General features: G+C 39.3%; 1 protein-coding gene across 2 annotated transcripts in view; it reads right to left on the bottom strand.

Annotated features, from left to right (window-relative positions):
- Positions 1-306: 306 nt before the first annotated feature.
- The window catches only part of dpp10 (dipeptidyl peptidase like 10), a 618,779-nt gene continuing 604,332 nt past the window's right edge, over positions 307-14,753 (bottom strand). For both annotated transcript variants that reach the window (XM_030124182.1, XM_030124183.1), the window contains exons 24-26: positions 12,989-13,061; positions 12,619-12,692; positions 307-2,289 (exon numbers count right to left, since the gene is read on the bottom strand). In XM_030124182.1, the coding sequence (XP_029980042.1) occupies positions 2,152-2,289; positions 12,619-12,692; positions 12,989-13,061 (285 nt within the window). In that variant the 3' untranslated portion in view covers positions 307-2,151. The remainder of the gene's footprint in view (positions 2,290-12,618; positions 12,693-12,988; positions 13,062-14,753) is intronic.

Genomic DNA, 14,753 nt, shown 5'->3' with positions numbered 1-14,753 from the left:
ACCAGATCCTTTACTGAAGGGTCTAAATAAAATGATGGGATCAGAGTAACTCTTGGGAAGAACTTATTGACTCAGTACCTTTAGAGAGAAGTTCAAGGTAAGTTTTTTGAACACTTTTGGAAAGAGTGCCTGGTGGCTGTGAGCAGTATTATAATTTAAGATACTTATGCTATGACTTCATTTTCAAGGTTTTATTGTTACCCTTTGGAGAAGCCAATGACTCAGTCTCCGTCTCCGTCAGTCTCAGTCCTGAACAGATGCGGGAACTGTACATGTTCTCTGCACAAGAGATTACACAGGATTCTCTTTGTTTTCCATGGTTTTTATTTTATAATCATCACTAGAGGACAATCACAATAACCCCAAAACCTTACCCTTGCCCTTTCCCCTTTAAAACAGCAAAAAAGAACAAGAACAAGCATTACAAAATCCATCCTAAGAAGAAAATCAACAGCTGAAAGGAAAACAGAAAAATAATATGAATAATAATAATTATAATATTATTAATAATATTAATAATAATAATACAAGACATCCAGTTCAAATAAATCCATCCCCATAGACTAAACTTCCTATGAGATCTGAGATCTCAAAAATATATTTATATACACACTCTGCTGTATTGTACTGTACAAAATGTGGCAACACTTGACACATTCCCTGTAGACATGCAAACACCTTACGTACACTGTACAATTGTCCATCTTAGTATGCCACTTTTTGTGAATTTACACTGAAATTAAATAATAGTTTCTTGAAATAAGAGAGAATCTAAAATAGATTTTCTCCTAAGTTCAAGAAAGGTCTTGAATCAGAGTAAAAAATCCTGTAAGGTAAAATAATGAACCAAATTGACACCATCATTCCAGGAAGCATCTTGTTTTTTTGAGATGCTAAGTCTTTACTCTGAGGTAAGGTATGACCATAATGATTTTTCTCATTATTTCGACTTACAGGATCTTGTCTTTGTTCATCACAGTAACAGAAACGGGCTTCAGTAGTTTCCACCCCTCTGCTTTTTTTAATATGGTTGTTATAGAAAAGCACTGTGATCTTCTGTGAACCTCTATCACTAGAAATTAATTTATCGAATACGCCGAGACGAGCTGACTCACTGGAATCAGGCTGATCCGCACTGAAAAGTTCTTATAAAAAACCAAACATTAAAATGACGTATTAAGATGGAGAACTTCTGCAGTGTGACCAAAAATTGAATAAATGGTCAATACTCATTATCTTCATACAGAATTCCAAATGTAACCATGAGTGTACAGCTGACTTTATGTTGGAGCTGTTTCAGATATTAGACAAACGCCAATGCTGTGTCTCGAGGACCTGAGTTGACATAGGTTAACATGACACCGCTACTGAATGACTATACCACTGCTAGCAAGTAATACTACAGTATGTCCAAGCTCATAAGGCATTGTACATGTCTACACAAGACCCCTGTACAATAGAAGTGTGACTTATCAAGACCGTTTCATTTAGGGCGGGCGATGGCAGAGGGTTTTCAGCAGGAATTGCACTTGTTCAGGGTCAGCTTGGTCGCCGTGATGAGCTTATGTGACTCAACGTGTTCGTAGATGACTGCATGACAGCATTTCCTTGTGCGACAATACAACAACTAAAGGAGAGGTGAGAAGGGTTTACATCTGTGATCTTTTCATCCCAAGTGCTACGAGGAAAGAGGCTAACATGGCAAAAATGGGTGAAACCAAATCAAAAGAGGAGGGGGAGGAAAAAGTAACCATGCGCTTGGTTAAGTGTGGGTCACTACAGCCCAAAGAGCCTGCAGGAGACGGAGGCAGCCTTTTGGGGGTGCTTCGCCAAAAACTGGAGCACTGAAACTGATAAGACTTCACGCTAAAGGGCAGCTCCCGCCTCAAGACCTAGCTAGTGACACTGTATTCAACACGTGTCCTTTAGGTATTTATACACTGGCATACACAGTCACACACATATTCACACACACACACACACACACACACACACACACACACACACACATCCACACGCTGTAGAGCATCAGCAGCTCTAACCCACTGTCCATGTCTGGCTAAACACTTGGTCCAAATGCGAAAGGCTTTGACGGAGTTTAGCAAAATTCTTCAATCTCTGCCAAAGGTCTGACTCTCCTAAACCTTCCTCCTACTCTTCCTCCTCTTCCTCATCATCGGGCAACGGTAGTAACTCCTCCTTCAGACAATCCCTGTAGAAGCTGGTCAGCGTGGCGTAGAGGTGCTGGCGACTTTGTTTGGACAGGAAGTGGCCCTCGTCTGGGTAGATCTGGCGAGGGAAAAGGCCATAAATCAGAAGACAGACACTTGTAAATATACAAGTTAAACTGAAAGAAGAACCACAGCGTCGGCATGTGATATTCAATGGTAGGAAGGAATCACAGCATGCATACATCACCTAAGACTGTTAGTTGTCTAAACTGCCCCAGTGAGTGGATGATTCCATGAACCAGTCAAGTTGCATTTTATATCTGTCTGTTCAGAGTTGTAAAATGTGTGTGTGCAATTTGATGGGGGGAATCACCCCCCACCCCGCTTTTACATCCCTACTTCTGCTCAATGAATTTTATCCTTGGGGGGGGGGGGGGGGGGGGGGGGGGGGGACGACGACAACAATAACAGGCAGGTTGTGACAGTTTTCTTCCACCTATATCCTACATTACTGGCACGAACGTTCACCTGAACCGAACTGTCGGCAGTCTCAGAATTCGCAGATGTCCCCATGCACTGGGATGCCATAAAGGGTTGGGTAAACATGACAAATTCATGGGGCCCAGCATTTGTTTGTCCAGTGGATACAGGCTAGTAGTTATGAAAATTTCGTGTAAGATTCGCAGAGGAATAGAACCCGGGAGTTGGACATTGAAAGTATGTAAAGTTTCACTTTCGTTTCACACCAGTGTTAGTTATGTTAGTTATGGACCGCACCCCATGTATATAACTGCCCCCCCCCCCCCCAAAAAAAAAAAAACATCCCTCCCTCTGGTTTTTTGACAAATCACACTCTGTATATAATAAAGCCATTGAAGGACCCAAACAGCCACTGGCAATCAAAATCATCTACTGATGTAAAATGTGTGATAACATCTGAACCACTAAATCTATCGATATTAGGGATGCAAATTATCGATTAATTCATTAATCGTTAGTTGGTTAACCTTATCAATCGATTAATGATCAATTGATAAGCAGCGATTCTCCTGAGAACCTGAATTTCTTTTTCAATACAGTCTATAAGAGGAAAAGCTAAATACTGTTTATATACTTCATGAAAAAAGCATGTCATATTCCTTAATGATTGATTTATTGAACCACTGGATACAGTCAGTGTTTGCTGTGGATTTCATCTGTTGTTGTGGTGTGTGTGATGGGGGGGTGCACGCACATGTGTTTCGTCAGTGGGGGGGGTATACTCAGCCACACACGCATGCATGCGGCTACCAACCAACAAGCGCGCGTGTCACTTTCCGTCCTACTTATAATGCTATGGGTGGTGCAGTCCGTGCCCCCGCAGAAGTGAAAGTGAAACTTTTCGGTCATTTATCTTTTCCCCACCTCCTGAAGCTTCGCAGATGCTCGACATACCTGTGGCCCAAATTAGAAGCCTAGAGGATGTTTTCAACTTGTGTCTCACTGACCGTGGACTAGACCAACCTCCAGGGAAAACGCTCTAATACCGATCCCGCATTTGTGCGTGTATTTAGTCGGGGGTGCTCAAACAGACAGCTGGTCTGTGTTTGGCTCCACCATGTCCCTAAAGACATTCTAAGTTATCAACACCATGACCCGGTTCGATGACTGGTTATTCCAGCCGCGGCGTCGCAAACCGGCAGCCTTCGGACAGGTAGACAAGGCCAATTAACCGACAATTAATAATTTAATTGAGCAAATTCTTATCGACAATTATTCATTAGTCGATTAATTGTTTACATCCCTAATTGATATGTGTAAATAATTGATGTAAAATACAGTTTGTCATGTTTTCATGGTCATCAGATATGACCCATTTGGACGTTCAGAGTCTCCATAGAGAACGTGGAAACAATGTCATCTTCTACAACACTGATTCACCAGTAAAAACCATGGAGTTGGATCAATGACAGCGGATGGACACACTTATTTTTATGCTGAGTTATTGATATATTTGCTGAAAGAGTCACTTTTTCTTCAGTTTTCTCTATTTCTGACTTAATAAGCCTCAAATTTAACCTGACTTTTTATGAACATCTACATGATCAGTCAATTAAATATTGAAAAATACCTGATTTTCACTGAAAACCACCAAATACAGAGGATAATATTGTAGGAAATGGTAAAAATCACCTAGGAATGATTAAATAGACTGATAAATTCATTTGGAAACTGCCTCAGATGTAGCACTGGGTGTTTATGGGTTAAAGACACAGGAAACCTAATTCCAGTGGAAAACACCAGAATTTGACTGTAGATATCTTCCCTCTGCATCTCCCTCATTCTAAATCTGTCTATGACATATTTAACCCCCTGTCCATCTGAAAACACCTTCAATTGGCCAAAAGGCTCCATCATGGTGTATATTTTCTACAGGCTGTAAAGGTAGAGGAGCAGGAGATGCAGAGGTCTTATTTTCTGTCAGAATGCTTGACATTCAATAAACTGAAAGGTAATTATGGAACTTTTCCCAGTGATTCAGACTCAGGAGCTTAAGTGTTTTTTTTTTTTGTTTTTTTTTTATGGCAATGGCTACTGCTGGAGTACTGTGGCACAAAATAGGGGTTTGTCTATTGCCACAGACCAATCAAATGTTAGCATTTGTACAAGGCAAGGCAAGGCAAGGCAAGTTTATTTGTATAGCACATTTCAGCAACAAGGCAATTCAAGGTGCTTCACACAGGACATTGAAATAAAAGAAACAAAAAGAAACACATTTAAAACATTATAAAAGAAACATATAAAAGGTGATTAAAAACAGCGAGTAAGAAAACAACACATAAAATCAAAATAAAATAAGATAAAACTAGAAGCACTCGGAGAGTGCAGACCTCCGCCAAGGCTGATCAGTGGCCCCCCCCGTGGGCCCCCCCACCCCTGATCACCACCAATTTAATCATTTCTTCCTCATCCCATTTCCAACAAACCCTGAAAATTTCATCCAAATCTGTCCATAACTTTTTGAGTTATGTTGCACACTAACGGACAGACAAACAAACAAACAAACAAACAGACAAACAAACAAACAAACCCTGGCAAAAACATAACCTCCTTGGCGGAGGTAATAAAATAAAATAGAATGAAATAAAATAAAAATAAAAACACACACATATTAAAGTAAAAGTTGCAGTGCAGAGTTTCAAAGAGAATATAAAATTTAAAAAGTCAAAAGCCTTTTAGTCAAAGGCAGCAGTGAACAGGTGAGTCTTTAACCTGGACTTAAAAGAACTCAGACTCTCAGCAGACCTGATATTTTCTGGTAGTTTGTTCCAGATATACGGAGCATAGAAACTGAACGCTGATTCTCCATGTTTAGTTCTGACTTTGGGAACACAGAGCAGACCTGTACCAGATGACCTGAGTGGTCTGGATGGTTCAGACTGGACTAGAAGGTCTCTAATGTATTTTGGGCCTAAACCATTCAGTGCTTTATATGCTAGTAAGAGAATTTTGAAGTCTATTCTCTGAGAGACAGGGAGCCAGTGTAGAGACCTCAGAACCGGGCTGATGTGGTCCACTCTCTTGGTCTTAGTGAGGACTCGAGCAGCAGCATTCTGGATCAGTTGCAGTCATCGAATAGACTTTTTAGGCAGACCAGAGAAGATACTGTTACAGTAGTCAACTCGACTAAAGATGAATGCATGGACAAGTTTTTCAAGGTCTTGCTGCGACATCAGTCCTTTAATCCTAGAAATGTTCTTGAGGTGATAGTAAGCTGACTTTGTAATTGTTTGTATGTGGTTTTTAAAATTCAGGTCTGAATCCATGACAACACCCAAATTCCTGGCCTGGTCTGAAGTTTTTAACTGAAGTGACTGGAGCTGCATGCTGATTTTAAGACATTCCTCCTTGGGTCCAAAAATTACTACCTCAGTTTTTTCTCTGTTTAACTGAAGAGCCAATCATGGATACTGTTCCATGAACTCATTATCCTCTTGTTGTCACAGTACTGTGGTCATATATGGCATGCACTTCAGTTCATTCTTTTGTGCATTTTACTACCGCAGTACTGTGGCAATTGATGGAAGAAACAACAAATTAGTGATAATATATAGTATAGAGTAGGAATTATTGTTGTAAATACTCTATATGTTGTTTTATGGTGTTCTTTGCTCTGGAGGCTGGATAAGGTGGGCGGAGCTACATGTTAGATAGATGTGGTAATGTGCAGTGTGACCCCCCCCACACACACACACACATTTGAAAATCTTTACCAAAAAAAATACAAAACAAGTGTCACTCTAACTAGGAATTGAATCTCTGTCTTTCATGTTGGAGTTCAATACTTTACCAAGTGAGCTAACCACCCACTAGGTCTCAAGTTGACCTATTCGCTATATGATTGCCTTGGTACTTTTTGGGACGTGAGTTACCAGTCTAGACATGATATAACGAGGGCGCAGATTGGCTCTGTGGAAATAGACAAACCGATATTTCGTGCCACAGTACTGTGTCAATAGCCACTTCGATTTTTTATTAAAATGGAAGGTATGGAAAGCAGGTTCTCCCTCTCTTGGTTTATATGACTCCAGTGAATTATTTCCAAAGGTTTCTTCTCAGAGGTATAGAGTTGAATCATGGACAAATCGTAACAAGTTCCCTCAAAGTGTTCCTCAGACATAATGTTGACAAAAAAGGACCGATATGAGGACACGGCAGCCTTGAGCACAAGTTAGACAGTCCGTGGTCCCTGTGGAGGAAATTCACTGAGCTCCTCCATAGGTTTGTTGTTCAGAGGGAAGCCCCACCAGTGGAAACATGGCTTATTAACCCTCTTTCATGTCTCCTTGTTTTAGTAGTGCCACACAGACAACCTCCAAAACTTATGGACCTTGATAAATGTCAGATTAGAACCTTTACGCATAGTTTCCTCTCTCAAGGGCGTCGTGGTGCCGCACAAGGTCTGTTCAAGCACAGACCAGAACCTCAACCTCCACAGTGAAGTTTATAGGTTGGACCTAAATAACACGACTTATGATTGGTCAAGAGAATGAACATTTATCTGCCATCGATCTCACTCGCCAGAAAATCGTCTTTATGGTAAATACTAAATTCGTCAATATGAAGTGTGTTCAGAAGTAGACAAAACAGAGTGGTGTGATGATGAATTCCAAGGCCTCTCGAGGGATTATAATTATAGGAGTTGTAACTGCAGAAACAATACACTATAGGGTACTTTTTCTAAACCCCAAGTAAGAAAAATTTGGGGACAGAATGAAAAATGCCCCAATAAAAAAAAAGGTTGGCTTTCTAATTGTATTTCAGTGAAGATACTGTGAAGACAAGATATTTCATGTTTTCCTTGAACAACTCCTAACTGTATTCCAGAAAAGTTAGCATGGGCTCAATTCATGGCTATAGTGAAGTAAAGATGTTTGAATGTGAGAGAAAATCATTTAAATATTTAAAAACAATATTCTACAAAGATTGGCCAGGATGTAGATACTTTAACCCCTCCTGTGCAAAACATATTGTGGTGTGTTGGAGGAGCAGCTGGGGGAAATTTCCCAGCATGCATTGGGGCAAAGTAGTTTGGGATAGTTTTATGTGTTTACAGTGTTTTGGGTTTAAACAAAGTGTTGTTCTTCTTAGATAGCAGAGTTATGGTGTTTTACCCTTTTTGTTAGTTGTTTTCTTGTGGAATGATTATTTTTATTGAGTTCATTTTTTTGCACCAAGAGCTAAGTTGCTCCTTTGTTTTATCACACTCTGTAGTGGTTAGTAAGTAGAATGATTAAAATCCTTGATGTCTGATATTACACCTGCTTGCTACAATATCATCGCATTGCATCGCTGACACACCCTGTGCATATGCAGTTTGTATGGTTATAACTCTTTCACTGTTTGTGCAATTGGAAAAATTCCAACAGTTTGAAATATCATTTTAATTTAGACAATTGAAGTCTTAAGTTTAATCACATATTAGTTAGTGGTTAATGTTTTAAGATAGGATTCCTTTGTTTCACTAGTTAGTGGTAAAGTTCTTAGGATGGTATGGTTCACATCTTGGTCAACACAGGACTTAGGTTTTACCTTAGGCACACTTTTAAATACACATTTCCTCATAGGATTGTAAATCACAGTTAGATAAGATGTAAACACACTGTCAGTATAGGAGTAAGTAGAGTTGAGGTATCACATCTGTTTGACTTTAGACTCAGCCCATTTTTGGTGACCCAACCCACCTAGCCTGTAGGATCAGCCCATTCTTTGAAGATCAGATTACAAGGATTATAAAAGTGATGTGCGTTGGAATGTCTGGATCCATTTCCTCCTTGGTGTGGATCCTTAGTACTAACTACTGCTTAGTTAGTGATCAGATCAAATCAAATTAAATTAATAAAAATGAGACCGAGACAAATTTGGACTTATTCTTGGAGCTTCCAAGAAAAGAACACGCTAACAGGTTTCTGAAACCTGAGATGTTGCAGTGTTTCCTGTGGAATTGATTTGTTGGTGTGGCGGACTGTAACGCGCACGGTTTGGGTTGGGTCGGGGGGGGCTCAGCTGCACATTTACATTTCGGTTGGGGGGGGTGCACACATGCATTTCCGCTGGGGGTGGGCTTGGCTGCAAGCATGCACTTTGGCTGGGGGGGTGCACGCATGTGCATTTTGGTTGGTAACCGTGCGCACGTCGGATTCCATCCTATTTGTAATACTATGGGGGTATGGGGCGATGCAGTCCATGCCTCCCCCCCCTTCCCCGCAGAAGTGAAAGTGAGACTTTATACTCATTTATCTTTGCCCTACCTCCTGAACCTTCACAAACTTTCATTTAAGCTGGCAGGACATTTGTCCTGGACTATCATATTTTACATATGTATAATAAGTCTAATGCGACGGGGATGATTTTTTTTTGTTTGAAATGTTTGGTGTGGTGGCATGGATTTTGCCGTGGTGTTGCGCCAACCTTCCTAGCGGAAACGCTGCGTTGCTTTATAGGTTTTATTGGGTCATTGATAGAAACTGTACTGCAATTTCACTTGTGCCTGTACAAGACGCTGGAGAAGAAGTCGTTTTCGCAGTTTTATAACCTGCAGTGAATTGTAAATGATTACTAGACTAACTCACAAACTAACTCACAGCATATTTCCTAACCTTTGAGTTAGTCAAAATAAGAAAAAAAAGTCCAAGTGGACCATTTTAGACTTAAGGTTTGAAGGGTTAACATCTTCTGTATTCGTGGAACCAACCCTCCATAAGGAAAACATTTGTGGAGGTTCTACTGAGGCTCAGGCCTCATGGCGGTAATAGATCCTGCTTCATTCACCAGTGAGCCGGTGGAGGTTAAGAGGCTAAAAACTGTGTTCTTCGAGGCCAGATAAAACAGGATTTGGATACTTGAGCCTCTACAGTATAGAACATAAAATAAACTGGAGGTATGTCTGTGTGTAAAGGGCAAAGGTGGAAGCCTGAGCTGAATATTTACGATCATATACCACTGCATTAAAAACCGCCATTGATCTATAAGCAGTAGAACCATCACAGCACACATTTATACTGTGGAAATGCATGAGCTCAGAGAAAGTGACAGCAAAAGTTGGCAAGTTGTCATAGAGGCTCCCAGCAGCCATCCAGGGAACTAATTAGTAAAGCAAGGGCACATTTGAGGAAAGTGTTCAGTATAATGATCCATTTATCTCTTTTGTCAGGCCAGCGAGCAAAAATGATGGATTTACTGTTTGGACAAACTGCAATGTATTTAATTTAATCGATTTATTCTCTAGTGAAATGGAGCAGGTTTCCATCCTTCAACTTTTCAGTAAACTTCACTGTTATTATCAGTAATACCTGTTGTTTAGTCCTTAACCCAGCGGTTCCCAAACCTTTTTTGGCTCATGACCAACAAATTTCTAGTGACTCCAGACATTCAAAACATAGACATTTTTTGCTAAAATTTATTTGGTTTTGATCATGTAATAGTTTGCTATACTATGTTGCAAATAAATGTTAATTTTAGATGACATTTAGTCTATATAATGCATATTATTGTGGATGGAGGCAAAAAAGCCAGGTGTAGATTACTGCACAAAGGGAGAATTTGATTTTTCTTGGTCAGGATATGTACAGTCAGTCCAGCTTGGATTTACAAGGCTGACAGTTAATACTGAACAAACAAGAACTCAAATTATGATTTGTGAAAGAGCTGCAGCATCTGAAACCGACCACAATGAACATTTGAAAGATAAACAGAACCACAGTGCTTCAGTTTCAGCTTCACAGTTTATAAAGTAAAGTTTATAATAATAGTTTAGAATTTATATAGCATTTTTCTAGACACCCAAAGCGCTTTACATTATTGATCCATTATTCATTCACTCTCACATTCTCCCTCTAGTGGTGGTAAACTACATCTGTAGCTGCCCTGGGGCAGACTGACAGAAGCGTGGCTGCCAATTTGTGCCTTCGGCCCCTCCGACCACCACCAAACATTCATACGCATTCATACACCAGTGTGAGTGGCAAGGAGGGTGAAGTGTCTTGCCCAAGGTCCCAACTGACTAGGATAGATCGGGATTCGAACCGCCAACCCCTTCGGTTATTGGACAACCCACTCTACCACCTGAGCCATGGCCGCCCCCAAGTGTATAAGTAAATTATTTAACTCACTGTTGTATTGTGGCTGCCTCTGCTGCTATCGCCGCCACAATAATACTGGCAAATTAGGCTACTGGTATTATTATTATTATTATTATTATTATATTTTTGTATTATTACAGCAATTATTATTTTCCCCCTCACTCCCCCCTCTCTCTTTCTCACTTTCATCCACACTCCCCTCTTCCCCTTTTCCCTATCACCCTTAACCAAGCTATATTGTTTAGTTGCTCTTTACATTTATGATCTTTTTCATTGTAATATGATGTTGTCGTTGCTGTTGTCTGTCATTACTCTGTCATTGCTGTTGTTTTTGGTTTGTTTATTTGTTTGATTTTCCCTTTGTTTATGTGTTGTTGTTGTTTCTCTGTCCACAATGTCTTGTTAACTATCACTAATAATAAAAAAAAAAAAAAAAAAAAAAAATAGGACCAATGGCCCTGTAGCTTACCGGCCAAATTATTGTATCAATCCACTTCCTATCTCTTATAATGGGAAAAATTATTCAAAGTTGCACCAAATCTAGAATCAGATCCGGATTGAAATAATTTCAATACCTTGTGTTGACATCATCATAAAGAAGCTGTATACCAAGTTTGAAGTCAATCAGAACTGTAGTTTCGGAGAAGAAGATGATTGAAATTTCTTCCCCATAAGAGCTCATGTGAAATTTTCCATAAGTTCCAGGATCCAGATGAAGATCCTGATCAGCATGTGGCCATTATGTTTTGGTCATCTCCCCATCAGGGCTGTACTGTAAAAATTTCAACTTGATATCATTTATATTTACTGAGTTATTGCATCAATCCACTTCCTATCTGTTATAATGGGGAAATTTTTCAAAGTTGCACCAAATCCAGAATCAGATCTGGATCCAAATAATTTCACTAACTTTTGTTGACATCATCATAAAGAAGCTGTATACCAAGTTTGAAGTCAATCGGAATTGTAGTTTCGGAGAAGAAGACGATTGAAAGTTTTGTAATGGACAAGACGACAGACGACGGAGGCCGCATGACGACAATAGCTCACGGCCTGTCGGCCGGTAAGCTAAAAACTATGAATTATGAAAGAGCTGCAGCATCTTAAACCGACCACAATGAACATTTGACAGATAAACAGAACCACAGTGCTTCAGTTTCAGCTTCACAGTTTGTCATGTCTTTTATGTATTGGGATTGTCTCTCTCAACTCACCATATATTTTTTATTACTAAGTTTTTAATTTTAGTTTTTAGCAATTACTACAAATTTCAGGCAAACCCATTTGAATTCCTGACCCTAAGGTTGAAAAACACTGCCTTAAACCAAATCAAATCTAGATAATATTCACATAATATCACAGGCATAGTAGTGGAATGCAGTGGTGCCGCTACCAATTATGGGCCCCATGAAAGCATAATCATTGTGGACCTATCTTCTATCTATCTTCTTAATCTGTCAGACCGGGGGTGTGTGTGTGTATGTGTGGGGGGGGGTCCATAAACAATGTCACTTATGATACCATGAAAACTAAAACGAAACTTAACATGCTTTCAGTGTTGGCCTCCCGACTTCTACACCTCTCTTACACGACATTTTCACAACTTCTATATCCACTGGTCCCCCTCCACTGCTCTATGCCCCCCCACACACATACTGGGCCCCATGAATTTGTCATGTTTACCTTCCCCTACCTTATCGGGGCCCCGGGTAGAATGACTACAAATGTACTGTTTACAGAATGTACATTTAGCACCACTAGTCCAAAAACATGACACATGCATTTTAAGCAGCTTGGCTCGGTGTTGTCGTCTCTGCGATACACACCTGCATTGAGTAGTTTGCTCCAACTTTCACAAGGTTCTTGACCAGCTCAGCAGTATGCTGGAAGTGGATGTTGGCTGCGAAAACAAAATGAAACAAGTCAGCACAATCCAGGCTGAATCCTAACTGAAAAGGGGACAATCAGATTTTGGCAGCGTGGAAACACCTCTACAAAACTCAACCCTCTTCATCAGCAAATCCCTGCATCACTTCAGATAAGACACTTTGTATTTTTTTTTTTTTTTTTTAATCTTTAGCTAAAAATCCATTTGGCTCGTTACCTTTCAGGATTGCATGTGTCTTTTGTGCTCAGCAGTGATGCAGATACAGATAAATAGTTTTCATTTCCATAACGATTTATTTTTTTTCTTACCATCTGCCGTTCCATGCACCAGCATTAGTGTCTGCTCTCTAAGTGCTTGAACATTCTGCAGCACACTGGAAAACTGCAAAGAAAACACAAAGACAGGTAAATGACTGATAAAACAGACAGCTTTTTATGCTTATCCCCAACAAATACTAAAATACAAATAACCTTTAAACCTGTATGCTTTTCTTCACCCTACCATTTTTACACATTTTCACTTAGAGTTAGGGTTGTAACAGAAGAAATTTATTCAATCATTCATTTATTCATTCATTTTCTGAACCACTTAATCCTCTCGAGGATTGCAGGGAGGCTGAAGCCAATCCCCGCTACCAACATGACAATCACCAAGACACCTATCGTTAAACAGATTCTTCTGTCAAGTACTCATACTCTTTTTTTATTACCTCTGCCAGGAGGTATTGTGATCACTTTGCTTTGTGTGTTTGTTTGTTTGTTTGTTAGCAACTTTACGGGAAAACTATTCCTATCATCTTTACCTAATTTTACCCACAGATAGGCTTAGGCCCTGGGACCAACCCATTAAATTTTGGGCCAAGTAGGCCAAACTTCAAGGTCACAGCAAGGTCACAAAACCTCAAATTTTCCTATTTCTCATCATTGAGCAATTTTCAAAAATTTGTAAAAAATTCAAAACAACTCTGATTAGCCTCCAATTTGAAACACCCGTAGCTTATAACAATATCTTGTCTTCTCTTAAAATTAAAATTCCATAAATTTAAATAAATAAATAAAAACTACATACCCCCTGTACTGAAGACCTATAGTTCAAATCTTTTAATTCAGTCAAACTATAATTATAAAAAAATTAAAACCTATAAAAATGTATTACCATGTTTGACCACAATTTTTCTGCTGTATGGAACAACCTTGAAACTGTTTAATTTTAAAAGAAATAGTCGATCCACACATAAATACCGTTCGGGTGCTTGGCAGAGGTTCGCGTTCTCTGAACACTTGTGTTTTCATTGGGGTTTGTCTGTTTGTTTGTCTGTTGGCAAGATAACTCAAAAAGATATGGACAGATTTTGATGAAATTTTCAGGAAATGTTGATACTGGCACAAGGAACAAATGATTAAATTTTGGTGGAGAAAAAGTTTTGGTGGAGGAAGTACCTGGGGAGAACCCACAGAAACACCCAGGATAGAAGTAATGCACTTCATCTAAAAGTGAACGTCATCTAGTTCATGTGTTTAGTATGTACATAAAACACAGTCTAAATGATATTAGTTCATATTTGATGCAAAGTTAACCTCAGCTCTAACACTAAGTTATAGTTCATTGAGTTAAAGTATTGGCTTATAACAGAAGACGACTATTTTCAGAGGAAATCACTTCAGAAATGGTACAAATGTAAGACTAAGCCTAACTTTAATCCTATGGGGTTCATGGATTTTTTGTACATTGTTGGTGTTTTTGGGGTTCGGCTTATAAAAAAAATGTAGGCAAACAACCTCTGGGTCAATATATAATTGAGTTACTTTATGAGTTGACAGATGTAGTTTAGATTTTTGCTGTTTTCAGGCCTAAAGTCAACATAACCAGAACACCACATGGCAGTTTTGAAGAAAAATTCTTCTAAATATCATATATACAAGAGAGTAAAATTAAAATTGTTATTTCTAAAGATATTGTAGTAACACTGTTGACAGAAGAGTGCGATAAACACACACTACACACTACTTTATACTAAATAACTAAGAAAGAAGAGAAAGAACATATGTTGGAGTCTTGCCAGTGTTTTCTTCA

The sequence above is a fragment of the Sphaeramia orbicularis genome, chromosome 21, assembly GCF_902148855.1.
Source record: "Sphaeramia orbicularis chromosome 21, fSphaOr1.1, whole genome shotgun sequence".
In the NCBI taxonomy this organism is placed as follows: Eukaryota; Metazoa; Chordata; class Actinopteri; order Kurtiformes; family Apogonidae; genus Sphaeramia; species Sphaeramia orbicularis.
The sequence above is the reverse complement of the archived record's forward strand: the minus strand, read 5'-3'. Positions and strand labels throughout refer to the sequence as shown.